General features: G+C 37.1%; 1 protein-coding gene and 1 pseudogene across 2 annotated transcripts in view; both read left to right on the top strand.

Moving 5' to 3' along the window:
- RFC1 (replication factor C subunit 1) overlaps positions 1–22,516 on the top strand; it is a 99,443-nt gene that overhangs the window by 52,774 nt on the left and 24,153 nt on the right. For both annotated transcript variants that reach the window (XM_074229618.1, XM_074229619.1), the window contains exons 10-14: positions 2,239–2,358; positions 14,908–15,087; positions 16,267–16,371; positions 20,610–21,009; positions 22,293–22,402. In XM_074229618.1, the coding sequence (XP_074085719.1) occupies positions 2,239–2,358; positions 14,908–15,087; positions 16,267–16,371; positions 20,610–21,009; positions 22,293–22,402 (915 nt within the window). The remainder of the gene's footprint in view (positions 1–2,238; positions 2,359–14,907; positions 15,088–16,266; positions 16,372–20,609; positions 21,010–22,292; positions 22,403–22,516) is intronic.
- Positions 16–2,223, top strand: LOC141517152 (uncharacterized; annotated as a pseudogene).

Raw genomic sequence — 22,516 nt, forward strand, 5'->3', positions numbered from 1 at the left:
GCTTGTTTTATTAGAATGTCAGAGATAGAAGCCAGGCTGCAGCAGGTAAGATGGAAGTGGAGTCTTTGAGTAGAGGCAGCTCTCTGCAGGGGTAAAAGCAAAACAAATCTATTCCTGGTAAACTGGACTACTTAGCATCCCCTGACAATGTCCATACTTTTCTCCATGTTTAGAAGTCCCTCCCCATTTATAAAAGTTTCCTAACTTCCTACTCCTGGTTGTGCCTCCTCTGGCCTGGCCTGACCTGACCTTGCCTCTGCCCCCCCCTGCCCCCCCCCCCCAGCAGACCCAGGAGCCTGCCCAGCTGCATAAGCAACAGTTCCAGGAGCAGTAGTGGTGCTGGCGGGATGTGCCGCAGCGGGAGCTCAACTGCAGCACCTCAAGCCCTTTATATCAAAAACCTCCAGAAGACTGTCTCCTGGATGAACTGGACAATGATCATGCCAGAGAATTTCTGGCACATGCCCCACCAAAAGGACTCTGGATGCCTTTGGGAAAGAAGTCAAGGTTATGCAAAGTTGGCGCTGCCAACAGTGTGGACACAGAACAGGTGACAGAGAATGTCCATTCTTTACCAAAGGTAAACAGTTCAGAGCAGCCCACAAAGCAGGGAGAATTAGCACCCTGGAAAGGACATGAGGATCAAAGAGATAAAGAAGCCATTTGAGGGTTCCACATCAGATGAGGAAGGCAGAGCTTCTCTGCCAGGAGAAGCACAAGAGAAAGGAGAAACAAGAAGAGGAAAAAGGAGAAGAGAAAGAAAAAACACAAATCTCAATCAAATGAGAGTTCAAAAAAGTAATTTACTTTTAATCTACCTCATTACTCCAGAATCATAGTTGAATGTCAGAGATTCTGAAGGAGTAGTAGCCACAAAGGGCCTCAGTTGGCAGAAAAAGGAACCAAGAAATAGGTGTAGATAGTTTAGCTTGTGTATCTGTTTGCTCTTATTGCCAACAGTGATGAATTCAGCATGAGGTTGAGTTGCTTACACACCTCACTGTGGGATTCTCATTGTCATCTTCCCTGATAGCTTCATTTTTGATAAATTTTTGAAGAAAATCAAATATAAGATATGAAGATATTCTAGAATTTTCCAAAAGAGATTTCCCCCATGAAAGCAGAGGGTTGAGAAGGCAGGCTGACTTACTTGGATCTTTAGCATTTGCAAGTGAGTGTTATCAGATGTTGACTAATTAAATTCAATTATCTCAGACTTAAAAGTGAATATCCTTGCTGCAGACAGAAATGGAATGGTGGCATATGAAAAAAGGAGGCAACTTTATGAGCTATTTCATCTGTCTTATAATCATTTTATTTTGAAATTTGACATTGCACCAAAGTAATTTATGAAAATATTTAAAAAATTTTTTTCAGTCAGTGAAAAATCCTTCCCCTCTCCCTCTCATCCATCCCAAGCTACTCCCTAATACAGAACAAAAGAAAAATAAAACCCATTAAAAATACATACTTAAAGCATAACAAATTTCCTCTTTGGCCATGTGTAATGAAAAAATACAAATAACCATAATTTGTCTCATTCTTCATTTCTTGAGTCTTTCACTTCTATGTTGAGAGATACACAGCCTGTTTCATCATCTGTCTTCTGGAATAATGGCTGATCATTAAATTGAACAGAGTTCCTAAGTCTTCTAATTTTCTTTTTTGCAAGACCTTGGGGTTGTGACTTGCCTAAGCTCACACAGCTAGGTAATTATTAAGTGTTTGAGGTCACATTTGAACTCAGGTCCTCCTGACTTCAGGGCTGGTGCTCTATCCACTGCGCCACCTGGCTGCCCCTCATGTGCCGTTATAGTAAACATTTCCGCATCCTAATTCTTTAATGTATATTTTCAAGCCACCTCTTCATGAAATAAACTTTTTCTGATTCTTTAGTTAGGAGAAATCCCTACCTCTGTTTATGCCTTCTCCTTTCTTGGCTTTCATTGCATCCTGCTTGTCCTCTTATCTTTCTGACTAAATCTCCCCTATCTCTTTTCCTGTCCTCTCTTACTTCCAAACCCTTTGAGGTCCTCCAAGATTCTGCCCCTCAGCTCTTCTCTCATTATTTGCTCCCATGACCATTTCATCTCCTTTCATAGTTTCAGCATCTCTCCAAGTGATTCCCAAACCTATACCTGTATTCCTGATCTTTCTCTCTTTTTGAGCTCCTTTACTGAACAAATTAAAACACGAATGTTTTCCGGTCTATTTGATTCTTTTTTTTTTTTTTTAAAGGTAATCCCAAAGTCTGTGAGTCCTGAAGATACTGAAAAGAAACGTACAAATTACCAGGCTTATCGAAGCTACCTGAATCGAGAAGGTCCCAAAGCTCTAGGGTCTAAGGAGATTCCAAAAGTAAGTAACAGAGTGGTTATAAATAAAATGTGTCCCATATATCTATGTACTCATTAAATTAAATAGAATAAGAATTTACTAGTCTTTATTATGTGCAGGGCATGTAAATATTACTTGAAGAAAGATCTACATAAAGTATTACATAAGTTTAGACATTTTCTGTTACTCCTTATTGAAAATGGAATTATCACTTTTTGAATTAGAAATATGTCTTTCTCTTTAGTAGAGGCTCATAAAATTGCTTTGAATTAACTAAATGAATTTTTAAAAATTCTCAAAGATTTCTGGGGTTGGAAAGTTTATCAGAGATCATCCATTCCAGAGATTCTTAATTTGGAGTTTGTGAACTTGTTAGATAACTCCTTCAGCATAATTGGTTTCCTTTAATTCTGTGTATTTTATTTTATGTCTTTGAAAGTATTATTCTAAGAAAGGGTCTTTCTCAGATTGCAAAAGACAGCCAAAGACACAAAAAAGGTTTAGGACCTGTTATCCAGTCCAACCTGTACCCTATCAGGAGTCGCTTATATAAAATCCCTGACTAGTGGTCGTCCAGCCCCACTTGAAGATCTTTTATGATTGGAAATTTGTCATCTCCTGAAATGTCCACTTTTACTTTTGAATATTTGAACTTGTTTCCTTACTCTGATCTGAATTATAGTTCTTTGCAACTTGTCCACATTTTCCTGCTTCTGTTTCTCTGGAGTCAGATAGGATATGTTGGACTTCTCTTCCATATGTCTGCCGTTATAACAGCCATCATGTTTTTTCTGCACTAAATGTTTCCAGATGACTTAACTGATGCTTGGGTAGCATGGTTTCTAAGCTCCTTGTTCAGGTCAACTCTGCTAAAATATTGCACCCAGAGTTGATCATGTTATTTCAGAGTGCAGCAGGACTAGAGTATTGGAGAAGTGTAACTTCCTTCTTTCTGGACATTATTTCTGTCATTGTAGCCTAAGTTGCCTTTTCTTTGTCACAATATTTACTTGTCACTTTATTGCCATTGTCATATAAATTGACTCATGGTGAATTTAGTCTCTTAAAGCTTAAAAGATCTTTTTTTTCCCCCCCATGTAATCTGTTGTATAGTCATACAACTCTTCCATCCTGTAATGTGAGGTTTCAAGCCTGTGTAGAGCTTAATCTTGGTTAAATTTACTCTCTAGCCAAAATTCTAGCCTATCTACACTTTTCATGATTTTTGTCTCTTTAGATGTGTTTGCTAACACTTCCAGTTTTGGGTTAATTGGAAATTTAACATGTGCATTCCATTTAAGCCCCTTAGGGATGGGTTTGGCACCATTACCCTGTTTACATTTATTGTTTGGATAAAATGAAGTATTTCCAAGTCATTGAACAGTTAACAAAAGGAGAGTTACCTTGTGTTAACACAGCACGGACTTGCAACAAGGATATGGTGACACTTCATTTTTTTTTTTTTTTTTGACACATACACAGTCATGTGAAAAGTCTTTATGATGACTTGTGATGTTCAACCCATTGGTTACCAGGAAGCTATGTCAAGTGAGACAGGGGCCTGTCAAGTTTCAGAGACAGTTTTGTTATCTTTTATGGAAATCTGTTTCTAGTTTTGGAAATAAGCCAAAACAGATGAACAGAGATCTTAAGTGTATACCACTAAGTTACCCTTCTTAAATCAATCAACAAATTTGTCAATTAACATTTATTATGTATCTGCCAGGTATAGTTTTAGGAACTGAGTATAAAAGACAAAACTGAAATACTCTTTGCTCTCAGAGTTTTACATTTACATGTAAATATACAAAATAAGTACAGGATAGTTTTTTTTAGGGGTAAGAGAGGAAGGCACTAGGAAATCAAAGGAGTATGGAGGGGTTATGAAAAGTGAAATTGGCACTTGATCTGAGTGTTGAAGGGAAACTCATTACAAAACATGCCCTTTAATATTCTACTTTCCTGAATTTGCTAAATTTTTGAAATTTAAGACATTTTCCTGTCTTATAAATTTTTCCTATTATCCAATATTAAAAATATCATTGGCACCCTCAGCAATCACATCTGTCAGTTCTGGGATATGACTCAAAAACAGTGAGACACCTACATACTCTTAACCCTCTAACTTGGAATTCCACTTTTTATTTAGTTGTTATTTTTCAAATATTTTATTTAAAATTCAAATATTTTTTCATTTATAAGCTCATCCTCCTTAGATAAACCCAGAATCTTTTATTTTTAATTTCATTTTTTCCAATAACATATATAGTTTTCCACATTCATTTTTTGCAATATTTTGAATGTCATGTTTTTCTACATCCCTCTCTTCTCTCCTCCCTCCCTTTGATGATGCATAATCTTATATGGGTTATAATACAATCATATTAAACATATTTCCATTATTAGTTATGCTGTAAAAATAAGAATCAGAACAAAAGGAAAAAATGAAATAGGAAAAAAAGCATTTTTAAAAGTGAAAATAGTATGTTTCAGTCTGCTTAGACTGTGAATGGCATTTTTTCCTTCATAATTTTGTAATTGTCGTGATCATTATATTGCTGAGAAGAGCTAAATTCTATCATAGATCATCACATAATATTGCTGTTTAATGTGAGCAATGTTCTTCTGGTTTTGCTCATTTCACTCAGCTTCAGTTCATGTAACTCTTTCCAGGTTTTTCTGAAATCTTATTATTTCTGATACTTCTTTTTTTGCCTGTAACTTATTTTTATTTTTAAAAAATTTTTTTCCAATTATATGAAAGATAATTGTCAACATTGATTTTTTTTGTAAAATTTTTTCCCTCCCACCTTTCCCTTCTCCTGCCCTCAGATAGCAAGGAAAAGCAAAACTAAAGGCAAAATGTGATAAGTGAAAACAATATGCTTTGATCTGCATTTAGATTGTATAGTTCTTTCTTTGGAAGTGGATGGCATTTTCAAGCACGGGTGAATTGGAATTGTCTTTGATCACTATGTTACTGAGAGGAGTTATTTTAAATCCATCAGAGTTGATCATCACACAGTGTTTATGTACATTGTTCCCCTGATGTCACTCAATATCAGTTCATATAAGTCTTTTTAGGTTTTTCTGAAATTTACCTACTAATGATTTCTTTTTTTTTTGTTATTACATGCAAAGATAATTTTCAACATTCATCTTTTCTTAAGCTTTTGAGTTCCACAGTTTTATATCTTACTCACTAAGCACAATTATGTTCAGCAAATTTTCATTTTAATCATATTGTGAAAGAAATCAGAAAAAATCAGGAAAAAACATGAAAAAAGGAAAAAACAAAACAAGTTTTAAAAAAATGAAAATTGCTTGGTTCTACATTCAGATTCCATAGTTTTTTTTGGGGGGGTCACGAAAGTCCCCTAATTCTTTGAATGTCATCTTTTCCCCTGAAAGAGAATGTTTGATTTTGCATGATAGTTGATTATTGATTGTAATCCAAGTTCCTTTGCCCTGTAGACTATTATGTTCCAGGCTCTCCTATCCTTTAGTATTGAAGTGACAAAGTCCTGTGTAATCCTGATGGTGACTACTTGGTATTTGAATTGTTTCTTCCTGGCTGACTGCAATATTTTCTTGTCCTGATAATTCTGGAAATTGGCTGTAATATTCCTTGGCATTTTCTTTTTGGGATTTCTTTCAGGATCTGAGTGGTGAATCCTTTCAGGGACCATTGGTACTAGGATATCAGATAGTTTTCTTTGATGATTTCTTGAAAGTTGTTGTACAGGATCTCTTTGTATTTTATTTTATTTTTTTATCTTTTTTTGCAAGGCAGTGGGGTTAAGTGGCTTGCCCAAGGCCACACAGCTAGGTAATTATTAAGTGTCTGAGGCTGGATTTGAACCCAGGTATTCCTGACTCCAGGGCCAGTGCTTTATCCACTGTGCCACCTAGCTGTCCCAACAGCTAGGTAATTATTAAGAATCTGAGGTCAGATTTGAACTCAGGTACTCCTGACTCCAGGCCTGGTGCTCTATCCACTGTGCCACCTAGCTGCCCCCAGGATCTCTTTTTGATCATGGCTTTCAACTGGTCCAATTATTTTCATAATATCTTTGCTGAATCTATTTTCTAGGTCAGTTGTTTTCCCAATGAAGCATTTTACTCATTCTTCTACTTTTCATTTTTTTGCTTTTGCTTGACTGAATCTTGATGTCTCATAAAGTAACAATTCTAATTTTTTGTTATTTCAGAAAGGTTTTATTTATTTTGAGTTTTATAATTTTTCCTCCAATCTTGCTTCCCTCCCCCCACAGAAAGCAGTTTGATAGTGTTTACATCATTCTCCTAGTATGCATTGATCTAAGTTAAATGTGATGAGAGAGAAATCATATCCTTAAGTAAGTAACATATAGTATGAGATATAGCAAAATTACATAATAAGACATTTTTTTTTTAAATTAAAGGTCTTTGGTCTTTGTTCAAACTCTTCGCAATTCTTTCTCAGGATACAGATGGCATTCTCCGTTGCACATATCCCAGAATTGTGCTTGACTGTTGCCCTGTTGGTATGAGCAAGTCCATTAAGGTTACCATCACTCCCATGTTGCTGTTAGGGTGTATAATGTTCTTCTGGTTCTGCTCATCTTGCTCAGCATCAATTCACATAAATCCTTCCGGGCTTCCCTGAATTCCTGTTCCTCCTGGTTTCTAACAGAACAATAGTCTTCCATGACATACGTATACCACAGTTTGTTAAGCCATTCCCTTATTGAAGGACATTTACTTGATTTCCAATTCTTTCCCACTACAAACAGGGTTGCTATTAATATTTTTGTACAAGTGATGTTTTTCATAATCTCTTCAGGGTATAGACCCAGTAGTGGTATTGTATTGCTGGATCAAAGGGTATGCACATTTTTGTTGCCCTTTGGGCCTAATTCCAAATTGATTTCCAGAAATGTTGGATGAGTTCACAGCTCCACCAGCAATGTGTTAGTGTCCCAGATTTCTCACATCCCCTCCAACATTGCTCATTGTCCTTTCTGGTCATATTGGCCAGTCTGAGATGTTACCCCAGAGATATTTTAATTTACATTTCTCTAATAATAAGTGATTTAGAGCAATTTTTCATATGATTATGAATTGCTTTGATTACCTCATCTGTAAATTGCTTTTGCATATCCTTTTACCATTTGTTAATTGGGGTATGGCTTACCCAAAAAAAATTTGACTCAGTTCTCTGTATATTTTAGAGATGAGTACTTTGTCAGAAACACCAGTTGTAAAAATCGGTTCCCAATTTACTACATTTCTTTTGATCTTGGTTTTATCTGTGCAAAAGCTTTTTAATCTAATGTAATCAAAATTATCTTGTTTATTTTTATTGGTGTTTTCCATCTCATTCTTGGTCATAAATTGCTTCCCTTTCCATAGATCTGAGAAGTAAACTGTTCCTTGTTCTCCCAGTTTGCTTATAATATTGTTTTTATGTCTAGATTACAATTCTAATTTTTAAGTAGTTACTTAAACTCTTTTTCCATTTGACCATTTGTATTTGTAAAGGAATTATTTCCTTTTTCCATTTGACCAGTTGTGTTTTAGAAGGAACTATTTTCTTCATTCTATTTTTGTACCTCCTCTTCTAGGCTATTGACTCTCTCTTGCATACCTCCCATTTCTTTTCTCAGTTTTTCTACTTGATTTTTAAAATCCTTTTTGAGCTCTTCTAAGAGGACTTTTTTGCCTTGGGATCAATTTATTTTCTCCTCTGGGGCTTCACACGTAGGCTTTTTTCTGTTGTCCTCTTCCTACATGGTGCTGTGAGCCTCCTGTTCGCCATCATAGTTTTCTGTGTTTGGGTTTTTTTTTCTGTTTCTCAATTTTTGGCCTACTTCATGATTTTCAATGTTGTACTCTACTCCATACTTTCTGGGCTGGGGTCTGAGGTGTTAGCAGCTTCCCCATTGTGCTAGCCTGATGATGTAGGTTGTACAGGGGTTTTGGGGCTTGCATTTTGCCTGCTGCACTCCGGCTGAGGCTTCCCACCTGGCCACTGTGGTGCTGGCCTGCTAGGTCTACACTCAAGGGCCTCTGTTTCTGGTCTTTGCTGGTGCTGAGAGCCTCCCCTAAATCTGAGTGACGCAGACCTTTCCTGAAGTCTTTCTGAGGTTATCTTGAGCCACAGAATTAGTCCCCTCTGCCTTGTAGTGAGCTCTTTTGCTCCAGAATCCTTTTGGAGACTGGATTAATGTTGTTTCTGATAAGAGCTGGAAAGAGTTTAGGGAAGCTCCTGTTTTCTATCTGCCATCTTGGCTGTGCCCCAAGAAGACCAGGATTATAATATGAATTGAGTAATTCTAACTTTATTACATTATTGACTTTTTTTCTGCCTATCCCAACTGCCAGTCCTTTTTTTGTTCTTCCTTTTTCTCCTTTTTCTCTTATGTTCTTCAACCTTCATTGGGAGCCATAGTTGATCTTGAACTTTTCTCTTTCCTGATAGTTTTTATTGAACTGTGTCAGTTTTTTTCTTGATTTTTTTAAAAATTTACTATTTATTTACACATTACTAAAAATCTTGTATGAGCAAACATAATCCCCCCTCCCCCCCACAAAAATAAAAAAAAGCCTATGAGAAATAAAGTGAAAAGTAAAAATAATGTGCTTCAGTCTATGTTCCAGTACCATCAGCTCTATCTCTGGGGTGCTTCACCTCCTTTATCATAAGTCCATCAGAGAAGTTACTTCCATGTTTTTCCACAGTTGCTGTTGCTGATTATAATTCCCTCCATCCATTCCTCCCCCGTAACATTTCTTATTTGTCCCTCTTCAAAAGAGTACTACTGGGCAGCTGAGTGATACAGTGGACAGAACACCAGCCTTGGGGCAAAGATACCCCAAGCCTACACCCTACCCCAGAGACCCAGAAACCACTTGGCCCCGTGGTCTTGGACAGGCCACCCAATCCCACCACCTTGCACATAGTACAAAACTCTTTTACATGAAATATCGTTGCCCCTTCTACTCTCCTTTCCCTTCCTCCCAGTACATTTCCTTTTCACCCACTGACTTCATTTTTTAATATAGTATACCTTCAAATTCAGCTCTCTCCTGTGTCTCGACTATAGAGCTCTTTCTTCCTGCTCTAATAAATGAGAAGGTTCATATGAGATTATCATTATCATCATCCAATGCAGGAATACATGCAGTTCATCAACATTAAGTCCCACATAATTTCCCCTTCTCACCCACCCTCTCTCTATGCTGCACCTAAGTCCTGAACTTGCAGATGAAACTTGCTGTTCAGCTTTGGTCGTTTCAACAGGAACATGTGAAATTCCTGTGTCACTGAAAATCCATCTTTTCCCCTGGAAGAGAATGTTCAGTTTTGCTGGGTAGTTGATTCTTGGTTGCATTCCAAGCTCCTTTGGCTTCCGGAATATTATATTCCAAGCCCTATGAGCACTTAATGTGAATACTACTATGTGATCCTGACTGTTGCTCCACATTATTTGAATTGTTTCCTTCTGACTACTTGTAATATTTTCTCTTTGACTTGGGAGTTCTGGAACTTGACTATAATTATAACTTCCTGGAGGTTGTATTTTTTTGGATCTCTTTCAGGAGGAGATTGGTGGATTCTCTCAATTTCTATTTTACCCTCTGTTTTTAGGATCTCAGGGCAGTTTTCCTGTAGAAATTCTTTAAAAACAAAGTCCAGAGTCTTTTCCTGATCATGAAATTATCTCTTTTGGATCTGCTCTCTCAGTGAGATATTTCACATTTTCTTGTAGTTCTTCATTCTTTTGATATTGTTTTATTGTGTCTTGATTCCTCACAAAGTCATTGGCTTCCTTTAGTTCCATTCTCTATTTGAAGGATTTGTTTTCTTCAGAGAGCTTTCTTATCTCCTTTTCCATCTGGCCAGTTTTGCTTTTTAAGGTATTCTTTTCCTCGTTGTCTTTTTGGACTGCTTTTTTCCATTTGACCTAATCTGATTTTTAACATGTTGTTTTCTTCAGCATTTTTTTGGATTTCCTTGACTAAACTGTTGACTTGGTTTTCCCTGCATCTCTCTCATTTCTTTTCCCAGCTTTTCCTCTACCTCCCCTACTTGATTTTTTTAGAATCTTTTTTTGAGCTCTGTCATAGCCAGAGCCTAGCTTCTATATTTCTTGGAGGTTTTAGATGCAGAAACTTGGATTTCCTCATCTTCAGTGTATATTTTGGTACTCCATGAGACCAAAGTGATTGCCTATGGTCAGGTTCCTTTTTTTCTGTTTACTCATTTCCCCAACCTGTGCTCTGGTTTTGGGGTGCTTCAGGACATTTTGACTGTTAATTGGGATGCCTCCGGCAAGGACCTCAGTTCCTTCAAGGTCTTATGGGAGGCTCTGACTGCTCTCCTGGTTTGTGGATGACCACAAGCACACCCCCCTGCCCTGGAGCTGTGAGGAGGTCCCTGCTTTATGACAGTGTGGGGGCCCAGACTCTGACCAGGGTCTGAATATGGACAAAACCCCAGAGTCCTGTCCCAGGGACAGAGGACAAACCTCAACAGTCTTCCCCTGCTCCCTCACCTTCCGTGGGCTGAGCGCTGTGGAAGCAGCTGCCAGGAAGCTCCCTGCTGGGTGACTTTATGAACCTGCTTCCATTTCCTGGGATCTGGGCCACACCAAGGGTTGCAGCCATGCTGAGGAGAGGTCCATCATGGCCCTGGGCCCTGTGCTCACTATGGTAGAGGTCTCCCCTTCCAAGTTGTGTTTGGTGTTTCCTGGGTGGACAGGTCAGGAAACTGCTTCTGCTGCCAGGAACCAGTGCTCACCAAGAAGCCAGGTGCCCTGGAGGTGTTCCTAGAAGAGTGGAGCTCCTTCCCTCCCATATGGTGATCCTGGCTGCGCTTCTGCCCCCTCCAGCCCTGTGGAATAGACCACAGTCTTCCAGGTTACCTTGGGCTGAAAAATTGCCCCACTGGATCTTTCTGAAAATTTAGTCATAATTTTAAGGTTTTTGGAATATTTTGGAAGAGGACTTCTGGGAAATGCTGTCCTTTGGCTACCATCTTGGCTCTGCCCCTCAAACTGTGTCACTTTTAATTAATTTTTAGTTACCTGCTTTTGAGTCTCTCTAATGTATTTTTAAAAAATTTAAATTATTTCATGACTTTCCCTTTATCTGAATCAGTTTCTCCATTGGAAGAGTATGTCTTCCCTTTGATTCTTGAGAAGCCTTATATTGCTTCATTTTTGTACAATTTTAGACTTTGAAAGGTACATATAGAAGTTTCCTTTGTTTCCTAAATTTCAATCTATTCCTTCTTTATTAGTTTGATGTATGACCCAAGTAAGAATTTCTTTTTGTTTTCTCCACCCTTTTTTTGTTTTTGTTTTTGCAAGGCAGTGGGGTTAAGTGACTTGCCCAAGGTCACACATCTAGGTAATTCTTAAGTGTCTGAGGCCAGATCTGAACTTAGGTCCTCCTGACTCCATGCCAGTGCTCTATACAATGTGCCACCTAGCTTCCCCTGTTTTCTTCATCTTTTGAAGAATGAATTTATTAGTCAAGAGCTTCTCTACTTTTAGGAAAAAACAAGCTTTTAGGTTTTCAATCTTTGTCATTCCACTGTGAAAAGGCTTGTCCTATCAATTGAGGAGTGGCTAAACATATTGTGGTGTATGAGTGCACTTGATGACTTCATCATCTATTTCCTTCTGGGTGTTATATATTCCCACTATATTATTGCTTCAATTTCTCTCATCGTTATTCCTCCTGAAGAATTTTCTTCAATCGTAAATAGTTGTCATTTGTATTTTGTCAGAATTGTGTAATACCAGAACCAAAAGCCTTTGAAAGGACTTTGAGATATTCCTTGTTAGTCTCTGGGATATCTTGTATGTTTTTTTTTCCCCTAAGACAGTGGGGTTAATTGACTTGCCTCAGGTCACACAACTAGGTAATTAAGGTTGGATTTGAACTCAGGTCCTCCTGACTCCAGGGCCAGTGCTCTATCCACCATGCCATGTAGCTGCCCCCTCTTGTATGTTTTTATGAACCACTGGTAGAGGGGACAATTGGGGTGGTGCAGTGGATAGAACACAGGCTCTGGAATCAGGAGGACCTGAGTTCAAATTTAGCCTTTGACACTTGATGCTTACTAGCTGTGTGACTTTGCCAAGTTACTTTTAACTCCATTGCTTCATAAAAACAAATCCACAAAAAAGTAAGATTCACTTTAGCTAAGTGATGCAGTTTGCCTCAGTTTTCATCATCTATAAAATGAACTGGAGAAGGAAATGACAAACCACTCCAATATCCTTTTGAAGGAAAAAACCAGATAGGGTAATGAAGACTGAACTGAAACAACTACATTTATAATAAGCACCTTTAGGGAAAGAAATTTTTTTACTGTTGCTCTTCCCAGTTTTGTGATTAAAACTTTCTTATTATACCATGTAATTTCATTATGTTATTGTTTGCCCCAGTTACTTCTTTAGTGGAGATAGGAAATAAAAATAAAAATTATCAGAGACTTTACCTATCATTTTTTGTCAATTTTAATTATATTAATTTTATTCTTAATTTCTATTTGTTTGGACTTTCATGTTATTTATTGTTAATATTTTTTTTTGACTTTTTTTTGTTCTCTTTTTTGGAGTCTACTACCTCCACATACCACAAGTTTTAGTAAGAGATTACATTGTTCTGACATTACTCCCTTGTGAGTAATTTCAGCACCAAGATTGGAATTATGTAACCATTCCTATTTTTTTTATTAAAAATTTATTTTTTCCTGTAATGAACTGATTACGTTTTTTGTGGAATTATCTGTAGAAAAAAGTTTTAATATTAAATTATTATTTAATAATTGGATAATTATTGAATGTTGAGTTATTTTTTGCTACCTACCTAAGCTTAGTGTGTTTGTGTGTGTGTGTGTGTGTGTATTGCTATCTTTCTAAAAGAATTTACAGTAGATTTATTTTTTTCTTTTTTCATTTCCAATTTTATGCAAAGATAATTTTCAACATTCATCCTTTTGTAAGCTTTTGAGTTCTACATTATTCCACCACTTTCCCTTGACAGCAAACAGTCTATGTGTACAAATTGCCTTTGACGTATTTCCAGATTTGCCATGTTATGAAGGATGAATTAGAACTAAAGGGGAGAAATAACATGAGTGGAAAAAAATAAGAGAAATCTTAAAAAATGAACACAGAATGCTTTGCTCTGCATTCAGACTCTGTAGTTTTCCTTGACCGCTGAACTGCTGAGAAGAGCTTCCTAGTTGATCCTCATCCTGTATTACTGTTCCTGTGAACAGAGTGCTCCTGGATCTGCTCACTTCTCTCAGCATCTGTTCATGAAGGTCTTTCCAGGCTTCTCTGATCCCTCATGATGTCTTACAGAACAGTAATGCTCCATCACATTCATACACCACTATTTGTTTAGCCATTCCCCAGTTGATGATCTTCCCCTCAGTTTCCAATTCTTTGTCATTACAAAAAGAGCTGCTGTGAGTAGTTTTTTACATGTGGGACTTCCTGTTTTTTAGGATCTCTTTGGGATCTAGTCCTAGCAGTGGTGTTGCTGGATCAAAGGGTGCACACACTTTTTATTGCCCTTGGGCCAGAATTCCCCTCCAGAATGGGTGGATCAGATCATGACTCCACCAGCGGTGCATTGGTGTTCCGGTTTTCCCATGTTCTCTCCAACATTGATCCTTATCCTTTTTTGTCATCTTTGTCAAACTTATCTTACATCTAGTTTCACAAAGTTAATAGATTTGTGTCTCAATAACATACCACTGGAAAGTCATCTCAGTTTCAGTCTGCATTGGAATGATAGCTAGAACTTCTCTCTGCTAAGAGCAAGTTGATAGGTCTTTATTTATTGCCTCTGGCTGAATAACAACCAGACAAGGTGCTTCATGTTATAATAGAAGACAAAATAGTGCTTAAATGACAGGACAGGAGTCCTAGAATGTATTGAATGTATTGAACAAGATGAAGTCTCTACTGCTATTTAAGCAGTAAAAAAATTATGAGCTACAATTTAACTGAGTTGCACTTTTATCCTGTTTTTTTTAAAGAGAGATTTGGAGAATTAGCTTGATATAGGGAAAAGAAGTGGCAATGTCTTTGGATTTAAGACATGAACTTGGACATTACTTTTATTATAAGAGACTATGTTGGCATATAGAAGAACAGGAACTTTAGGAATTATGGATAAGATTTAATTATCTTTCTCTTAATTTTGACTATAAGGCTCTTTTCAGTTATTTTTTCAGTTGTAAAATTAGTTTGTTGGGGGTGGGGGAAGAATGAATGTGTAAATTATATAACTTCACTAAATTTTTTTAGCAGGGGTGGATACTTGAATTGCAATGATGATTTTATACTACTTTTAGTTTTTTAATGTTATTCAATGTAAAAATTTTGTAGCTTATGCTTATTTGAAGCAAATTTCTATCATACTATCTGTTCATGCTGGGGGGGTGGTGTGTCAGAGCATTGAGTGAGGAGAAATTAATGCCTTGTAATTGGTGTGCTTAAAGTGTTTCCTTAGAATACTAACTCAATTTCCTTTCCTTTTGAACATTTTGTTTCTCAGGGAGGTGAAAATTGTCTGGAAGGCCTAACGTTTGTAATCACAGGAGTCCTAGAATCTATTGAACGAGATGAAGCCAAGTCTCTAATTGAGCGGTATGGGGGAAAAGTAACTGGAAATGTCAGCAAAAAAACAAGTTACCTAGTTATGGGACGTGATAGTGGACAGTCCAAAAGTGATAAGGTGTGTATCACTGTTGGTATAAATGAAGTTGAATATAGTTAGAGCTTTTCTGCATGCTCCCATTTCTTTTATTGTCACTTTTTTCCCTTAGGGAGATATTTTGGTCCATCTCAGAGACTACTTTCCCAGATGGCTTCTTACTCAAATTTTTTCATCTGGTTTATTCTCACTTATTTGGTAAAGTTATATTAGCCTTTTATTTTGAGAATTGTCATAGATTATAAAATTTTCTTCTAGCCATAAATGATCCTTTATGTAGAAATTGTGGACTCCCATTTTTCTTATTTATTTAAAGGGACAGCTCTTGTAAATCTTTAAATTATAGTCGAGTTTCCTTCTGCATCAATAGAAGGCATTTACACAATGGAAATGCTCCATATCATGCCATAGCTACAGACCTCTGGCAAACTGCTCTTCCTTTTGCCCTCCCAAGTTTTTAAGAAAGAAGTTAGAGCTTTTAAACTGGCTCTCCAGTTATTTTGCTCTTCTCTTTTAGGGATGTAAATAGGGGAAAGTATCCCTTTAGAAGTTGGTTCTTTTGAGTTACTACCATGTAAGCAAGAGCTTATGTTTATTTATTTATCTGTTCATTTATTTATTTATTTAGATTTTTTTGCAAGGCAAATGGGGTTAAGTGGCTTGCCCAAGGCCACACAGCTAGGCAATTATTAAGTGTCTGAGGCCAGATTTAAACTCAGATATGCCTGACTCCAGGGCCGGTGCTCTATCCACTGTGACACCTAGCTGCATCAAGAGCTTATGTTTTTATAGTATTTTACAGTTTTCATAGTATGTTGTATACATGGTTTCCTTTGATCCTCATTGTCTCCCTTTGAAGTAATATAAGTATGATTAAAGCTCATTTTGCAGATGAGGAAACTCAGCCTCAAACAGAGCCCTTGCCTAGTGGATGCACAGCTATTGACTATTGGAACCAGGTCTTGAGCCACACCCAGTGCTCCAGTACTTTAACCTGCTTCTTAGTTATGAAGAATGGTTTTGTGTTTTATCTTCTTGATTATGAGACTTGTATTTCTGTTTTCAAAAATTACTACTCAGTGAGGCCTCTGAATATTTGTGAATATATGGATTGTGTTAATTTCTAAGTATTATTTTTTCTTAATTAGTCTCCAAGTGACAAAGATGTAAATTTTTCTGTTTTGATTGTTAATTTTTAAGGCTTTGGCTTTGGGAACAAAAATTATTGATGAAGATGGCTTATTGGATCTCATTCGAACTCTGCCTGGCAAGAAGTCCAAATATGAAATAGCATTTGAAGCTGAGGTTAGTAGGCGGTGAACTGTTACTCCTTTTTAAATTAATAGTTTCCTATTTTCACAAAGAGGAAGTTCTTGGACTATCACAAACCATCTTATGATAATTAAACTGCTATTTCTACCAAAAGGTCATCACAGCTTTTTCCTAGAGAGCCAAAGGACTTTTATTTTAGGCCATTATTTGGGAGCATGTTCAGATCTTTTAAGCCACATCTGAGAATGAAGGAAGAAGTTATATCTGGTCACCATTTATTTTTCATTTTCTTGGGTTAGGGACTATCTATAAGTTCTTGAACAGAAGCTTCTTCATACTTAAATCATAGTATCACAAATATAACAGATCTTAAAAGATCATCCCCTCCTTTTACAGTATTGAAAATGGAGGTCCAGAAAAACTAAATGACTTGCTCAGTAAAAACACTAATTAGGGAAGACATAAAATCTGAGTTTCTCTGCAGTATCATCCTCTAATATCAGTCCCCATTGGGACTGTAATCTTCTTGAGGACCTGGTCTTATTTCCACTGGTTGTGTCCTCAACAACTAAGGCTGTGTGTTTCACATTAGACACTTCTTAGAGAGGTAGTTCTCGTTTTACTTAAATTCTCATCACTCAAATTCAACTCCCTAACAGGCAAGCTCTAGGACTTGGGCTTAACTTCCAACTCCTGGCTAAGGGCAGTGGCCATCAGCACTTTGCATGTGCACTCCCTGGAGGGGTCCTTGCTCCAGGCCCTGAAGCTGCTCTGCAGAGATGTGGAGGGAGTGAGATTGAAAGGAGGGGTCAATCTGCTGAGCAGTTCATCTAGATTAAGGGAGAGCAGGCTGAATGCTGAATGAATGAATGAATGAATGAATGAATGAATGAATGAATGAAATTCTGAAAGTTAAATGGTGGATACGGTTTAGTGATCAGTAGTAGCGGAAAAATTTGTAACTCTTTGGTTTTGTCTTAATGTTTTTGTCTTTGTTTTTGCAAGACTATGGGGTCAAGTGACTTGCCCAAGGTCACATAGCTAGGTAATTATTAAATGTCTGAGGTCGAATTTGAACTCAGATCCTCTTGATTCCAGGGCTGGTGCTCTTTCCACTGCACCACCTCACTGCCCCTTACTTTTGCCTTAGTGCTGTCTTTCAGTTTTCTTTCTGTAAAATGTCAACTTTCTCTCTCTCTGGTTTTTGTGGGGCATTGTGGTTAAGTGACTTACCCACGGTCACACAATTATTAAATACCACATTTGAACTCAGGTCCTCCTCCTGATTCCAGTGCTGATGCTTGAGCCACTGTGCCATTTAGCTGCCCCCCCCTTCTCAAAGAGCCTGCTCAAACTCCCAAATCACCCACCAGGAAAAAAAAAAACCCAGACACAAAGCTTCTGAAATTTGAAGGAGGACAGGAAGAGCAACATGATTTTGTTCCCACTTCTTGCTTTTTAATCTTGTTTTTCCTCTCATCTCGTACCCAGTCATCCTTTTAATCTACCTTTTTCTTCCCCCCTCCCATAAAAAAAAACCCCTGAAAAAACACATGTATAAATACTAAAATTCAGGACTCAACTTCACTTTTTTGGTGAGGTTTTGAGAAATGACTTCAGGTCAGCGTGGTCTCTCTTATCATAAATCTTAAATAGCACTTGAATACCCCCTTCTCACAACTGGACTTCCTAAAATAGATATTTTGGGTTTGTAGGTTTGTATCCACTCAGAAGTAACTCACAAGCCTCCACCAATGTGCTATATTTCTCTAGTTAAGCAAAGTACATTAATTCAAAATAAAGGGATTAATGAAATAGTGTAGTAAGAAAAATTGAAATTGAGTGTATTTCTCCTTTAAGTCTATGCTTGGAGTTTGCTCTCCTAAAAATACTCATCTTTTCAGTGGTGAACCTATTATCTGGCAGCATCAGACATGACGAGCACACACATAAGGACTACATGTGGCCAAGGCGCACATGGAAAAGCAGTTCAGCCTCTGATGCTCTAGGATCACAAATGTATCCTGCTTCTCTCCCTGAGTCTCTGCTGGGTGTGTTATTAGGGCTTGCTAGTCTCAGAATCTGCTTGGGGTCAGACAGTGGGACAACTTCAGGTTCTGGTGCAACTTGTGGGTGGTAGCATCTTCTGGCCACTGCTCTCGGTTACAAATTTCTGGGATTTATCTTTCCCTGTGCTTAGGTAAAAGCTTGTCTGTGCTTGGGTCTGATGTCTAGAATCTCCTTCTTATATTGAAGAGTGTACAGATGGTAAAAGTTGGGCAGGGTGCTCCATTGCTAAGGAAGTCAAGACCAAAGTTTTAAAATTTTATAGCTAGAATTTAGTTCTCCCCTCATAATTTTTTTTTAATGCTTCAAGTTGTGAGAAATGACTTATGATACAAGGAAAAGTGACAAGGTGGTTGGGGCCATATTTTCTGTTAGTCATTTTTTTTTTAAGATTTTATTTATTTTGAGTTTTACAATTTTTCCCCAATCTCACTTGCCTCCCTCCACCCCCCACAGAAGGCAATTTGCCAGTCTTTACATTGTTTCCATGGTATACATTTATGCAAATTGAATGTGATGAGAGAGAAATCATATCCTTAAAGAAGAAACAAAGTAAAAGAGATAGCAAGATCAACAATAAGATAGCAGGTTTTTTTTTTTCTAAATTAAGTTAATACTCCTTGGTCTTTGTTCAAAATCCTCAATTCTTTTTCTGGAAACAGATGACATTCTTCATTGCAGACAACCCAAATTGTCCCTGATTGTTGCATTGATGGAATGAGCAAGTCCGTTAAGATTGATCATCATCCCCATGTTGCTGTTAGGGTGTACAGTGTTTTTCTGCTTTTGCTCATCTTGCTCAGCATCAGTTCATGCAAATCCCTCCAGGCTTCCCTGAATTTCCATCCCTCCTGGTTTCTAAAAGAACGGTGTTTGATGACATACATATACCACAGTTTGCTAAACCATTCCCCAATTGAAGGACATTTACTTGATTTCCAATTCTTTGCCACCACAAACAGGGCTGCTATAAATATTTTTGTACAAGTGATGTTTTTACCCTTTTTCATCATCTCTTCTGGGTCTAAACCCAGTAGTGGTATTGCTGGGTCAAAGGGTATGCACATTTTTGTTGCCCTTTGGGCATAATTCCAGACTGCCCTCCAGAAAGGTTGGATGAGTTGACAGTTCCATTAGGGACAATTTGGGACTGTCTGCAGTGGAGAATACCATCTGTATCCAGAGAAAGAACTGTGGAGTTTGAACAAAGACTAAGGACTATTACCTTAAATTTAGGGGGAAAAAACCCTGATATATTGCTGTCTGATCTTGCTATCTCTTCCCACAACCCTTTCCAACATTGATTACTGTCCTTTCTGATCATATTGGCCAGTTTGATAGGTGTGAGATGGTACCTCAGAGATGCTTTAATTTGCATTTCTCTAATGAGTAATGATTTAGACCGATTTTTCATGTGACTTTGGGTTGCTTTGATCTCCTCATCTGTAAATTGCCTTTGCATATCTTTTTACCATTTGTCAATTGGGGAAATAGCTTTTTTTTTTTTTAAAAATTTGACTCAGTTCTCTGTATATTTTAGAAATGAGTTCTTTGTCAGAAATATTAGTTGTAAAGATTGTTTCCCATTTTACTGCATTTCTTTTGATCTTGGTTACAGTGGTTTTGTCTGTGTAAAAGCTTTTTAATTTAATGTAATCAAAATCATCTAGTTTGTTTTTAGTGATGTTCTCCATTTCTTCCTTAGTTGTAAACTGCTTCCCTTTCCATAGATCTGACAGGAAAATTACTCCTTGATCTTCTAGTTTGCTTATAATATTGTTTTTTATGTCTAAATCCTGTATCCATTTTGATCTTATCTTGGTAGTTAGTCATTTTTAAAGCATGAAGTATTCTCATCACATTTTGATCACATTTCAGGAAAACCAGAGCTAGAACATTTTTCAGAATCAATATTTATGAATGAGACCTGCCATCCTTGCTTTTCAAATTACAGATTACTCTAGTGGCTCTGATTTTTTAAGAAAATTGCAAGTTTGTCCTTTCATATGTATATTGATGGAATTGAGGGAATGATAGAATATTGTATATATTCTGCCATTTAATAAAAGATATTTTCTCTAATTTTTGAAAATTAGGTACTAATGAACTGGATATTTTACTTTTTATAAGTCTAAATTGTAGGATGGGAATTCTATCTGCCTTGTCATCTTCCTTCTAGAAATTTTGTCTTTTCCAATTTTAAGGTAAAGAAGGAAAAATCAAAATTGGAGAAAACACCACAAAAAGCTGATCAAAGAAAAAGAAAAACTAGCCCAAATAAGAAGGACTCTGAATCTAAAAAGAAAAAATTAAGTCCCCAAAAAGACAGTTCCGTGGAATCAGTTACAACACAAACCAATGGTTTTCAAAAAGTCCTGGACTTCCAGAAGCAGATGGCTGGGGAGAAGAAAAATCTTTTAAAACCAGAGAAATATGTCACTGACCAAAGCAAAGACAAGGCTGAGAGTTTGCTTTGGGTGGATAAATATAAGCCCACCTCTCTTAAGACCATAATTGGACAGCAAGGTGACCAGAGTTGTGCTAACAAGCTCTTACGATGGCTCCGCAACTGGCCCAAGAACATGTCTGAAGATAAGAAACATGGTGATTATAAAGCTTAATGTGTGTGTGTGTGTGTGTGTGTGTGTGTGTGTGTGTGTTTGTGTTTTGACAGATTTCCTCATGTTTATAGTGAATTTTTCCTAAATCAATACTCTGGGGATCATAGGATTTAGAATTGAAAAAGATCATAAACAGTACTTCCTTCAACCCCTGCCCCCCTTTTACAGGTAGGGAAACCAAGACCCAGAGCTCTTTTGTGACTTTCAGGTAGTAAAACAAGAGAGCCTGGATTCTCTTCCAGGTTCTGTCACTGCCCATAGCCTGTAATTTTTTTTAAAGTGTTCATCAGATTTGGAGGGTTTTTTTTTTCCTGTACATTTTGCTGTTCTTCCTCTGGATGGGGATAATATAGTCCATAACCACTCAAATACAGTTGACCTAACTCTCTGGACTGGCAAGAGGAACTGCTTCCAACAAGGTTGTTCATCTCAATAATATTGTTGTTCGTGTATATTATTATAATTTTTTTTAAAGGACTCTAAAAGTTTCTCCCCCCCTCCCCCCATGCCCTTCAAATAAAGAAACCTACCACATTATGTCTGGAAATTTACAGTAATAAAATAAATTTTATCAGCCAGAGTGCTGAAGTCTTTAGGTCATCAATGTTAATAATTTCTTTATCTTTAATGATAGTACACAGAGACTCATTCTTTTTGGGTTCCTCATCTCGTCCTCCTCCTGTAGTGGGACTCTTGGACCAACTTTGATTTTGGTCTTCTTTACCAACAAGAATTATAGTGGATTAGTTCCAAGGAAGAAAAATTACTTTGTGATAATGTGGATGGTCAAAAGAACTTAAATCAAGTCATGAGATAATCTTTTATAGTTCAGCATTATATAGTTAGTATGACACAGGAGTAGATTTAGAGTCTCCTCTTTATATTCTACTTTTTTCTTATCAATTCCAATTAAATTCTGTTTTGAAGATAGTGAAAATTGTCATTATATCTGAATAAGACTTAAAAAAGTTAAGGTCTTGAACGAAGAATTGAAAGGACTGAAAGAAGTAATTGTCAAATTTATTTTGTTTTTACATGGAGAAACATTTATCTAAGCCTTGCATTATTAATTATTCATTTTTTTAGTTTGCTTCTTATAGGTAAAAGAACTTCTAATAATTGCCTTGAATACAAAGGAATTGTCTCTTGAGTCAGTATTTCACCATTACAACTTATAACTACTCCCTGACTCTGATTTTATGGTTAGCATCTATTTGTGCCTTTTTGGATAACACAGTAGTGTTATTTTTTTTTTTTCCCGGACAGTTAAAGCTGGTAAATTTGGTGGAAAAGATGATGGTTCCAGTTTTAAAGCAGCTCTGCTCTCAGGTCCCCCAGGGATTGGTAAAACAACTACAGCTTCCCTGGTGTGTGAGGTAGGTTGTTAGTCACAACTCATTTGGAGCTATTGGGCAAATTATAGAGGTTAAGTCAGACATGTAAGCTAATTTTTTAAAAAACCACTAGGCCTATAGAATTTGCTTTGACTG

The sequence above is a fragment of the Macrotis lagotis genome, chromosome 3 (genome assembly GCF_037893015.1).
Source record: "Macrotis lagotis isolate mMagLag1 chromosome 3, bilby.v1.9.chrom.fasta, whole genome shotgun sequence".
Taxonomy (NCBI): Eukaryota; Metazoa; Chordata; class Mammalia; order Peramelemorphia; family Peramelidae; genus Macrotis; species Macrotis lagotis.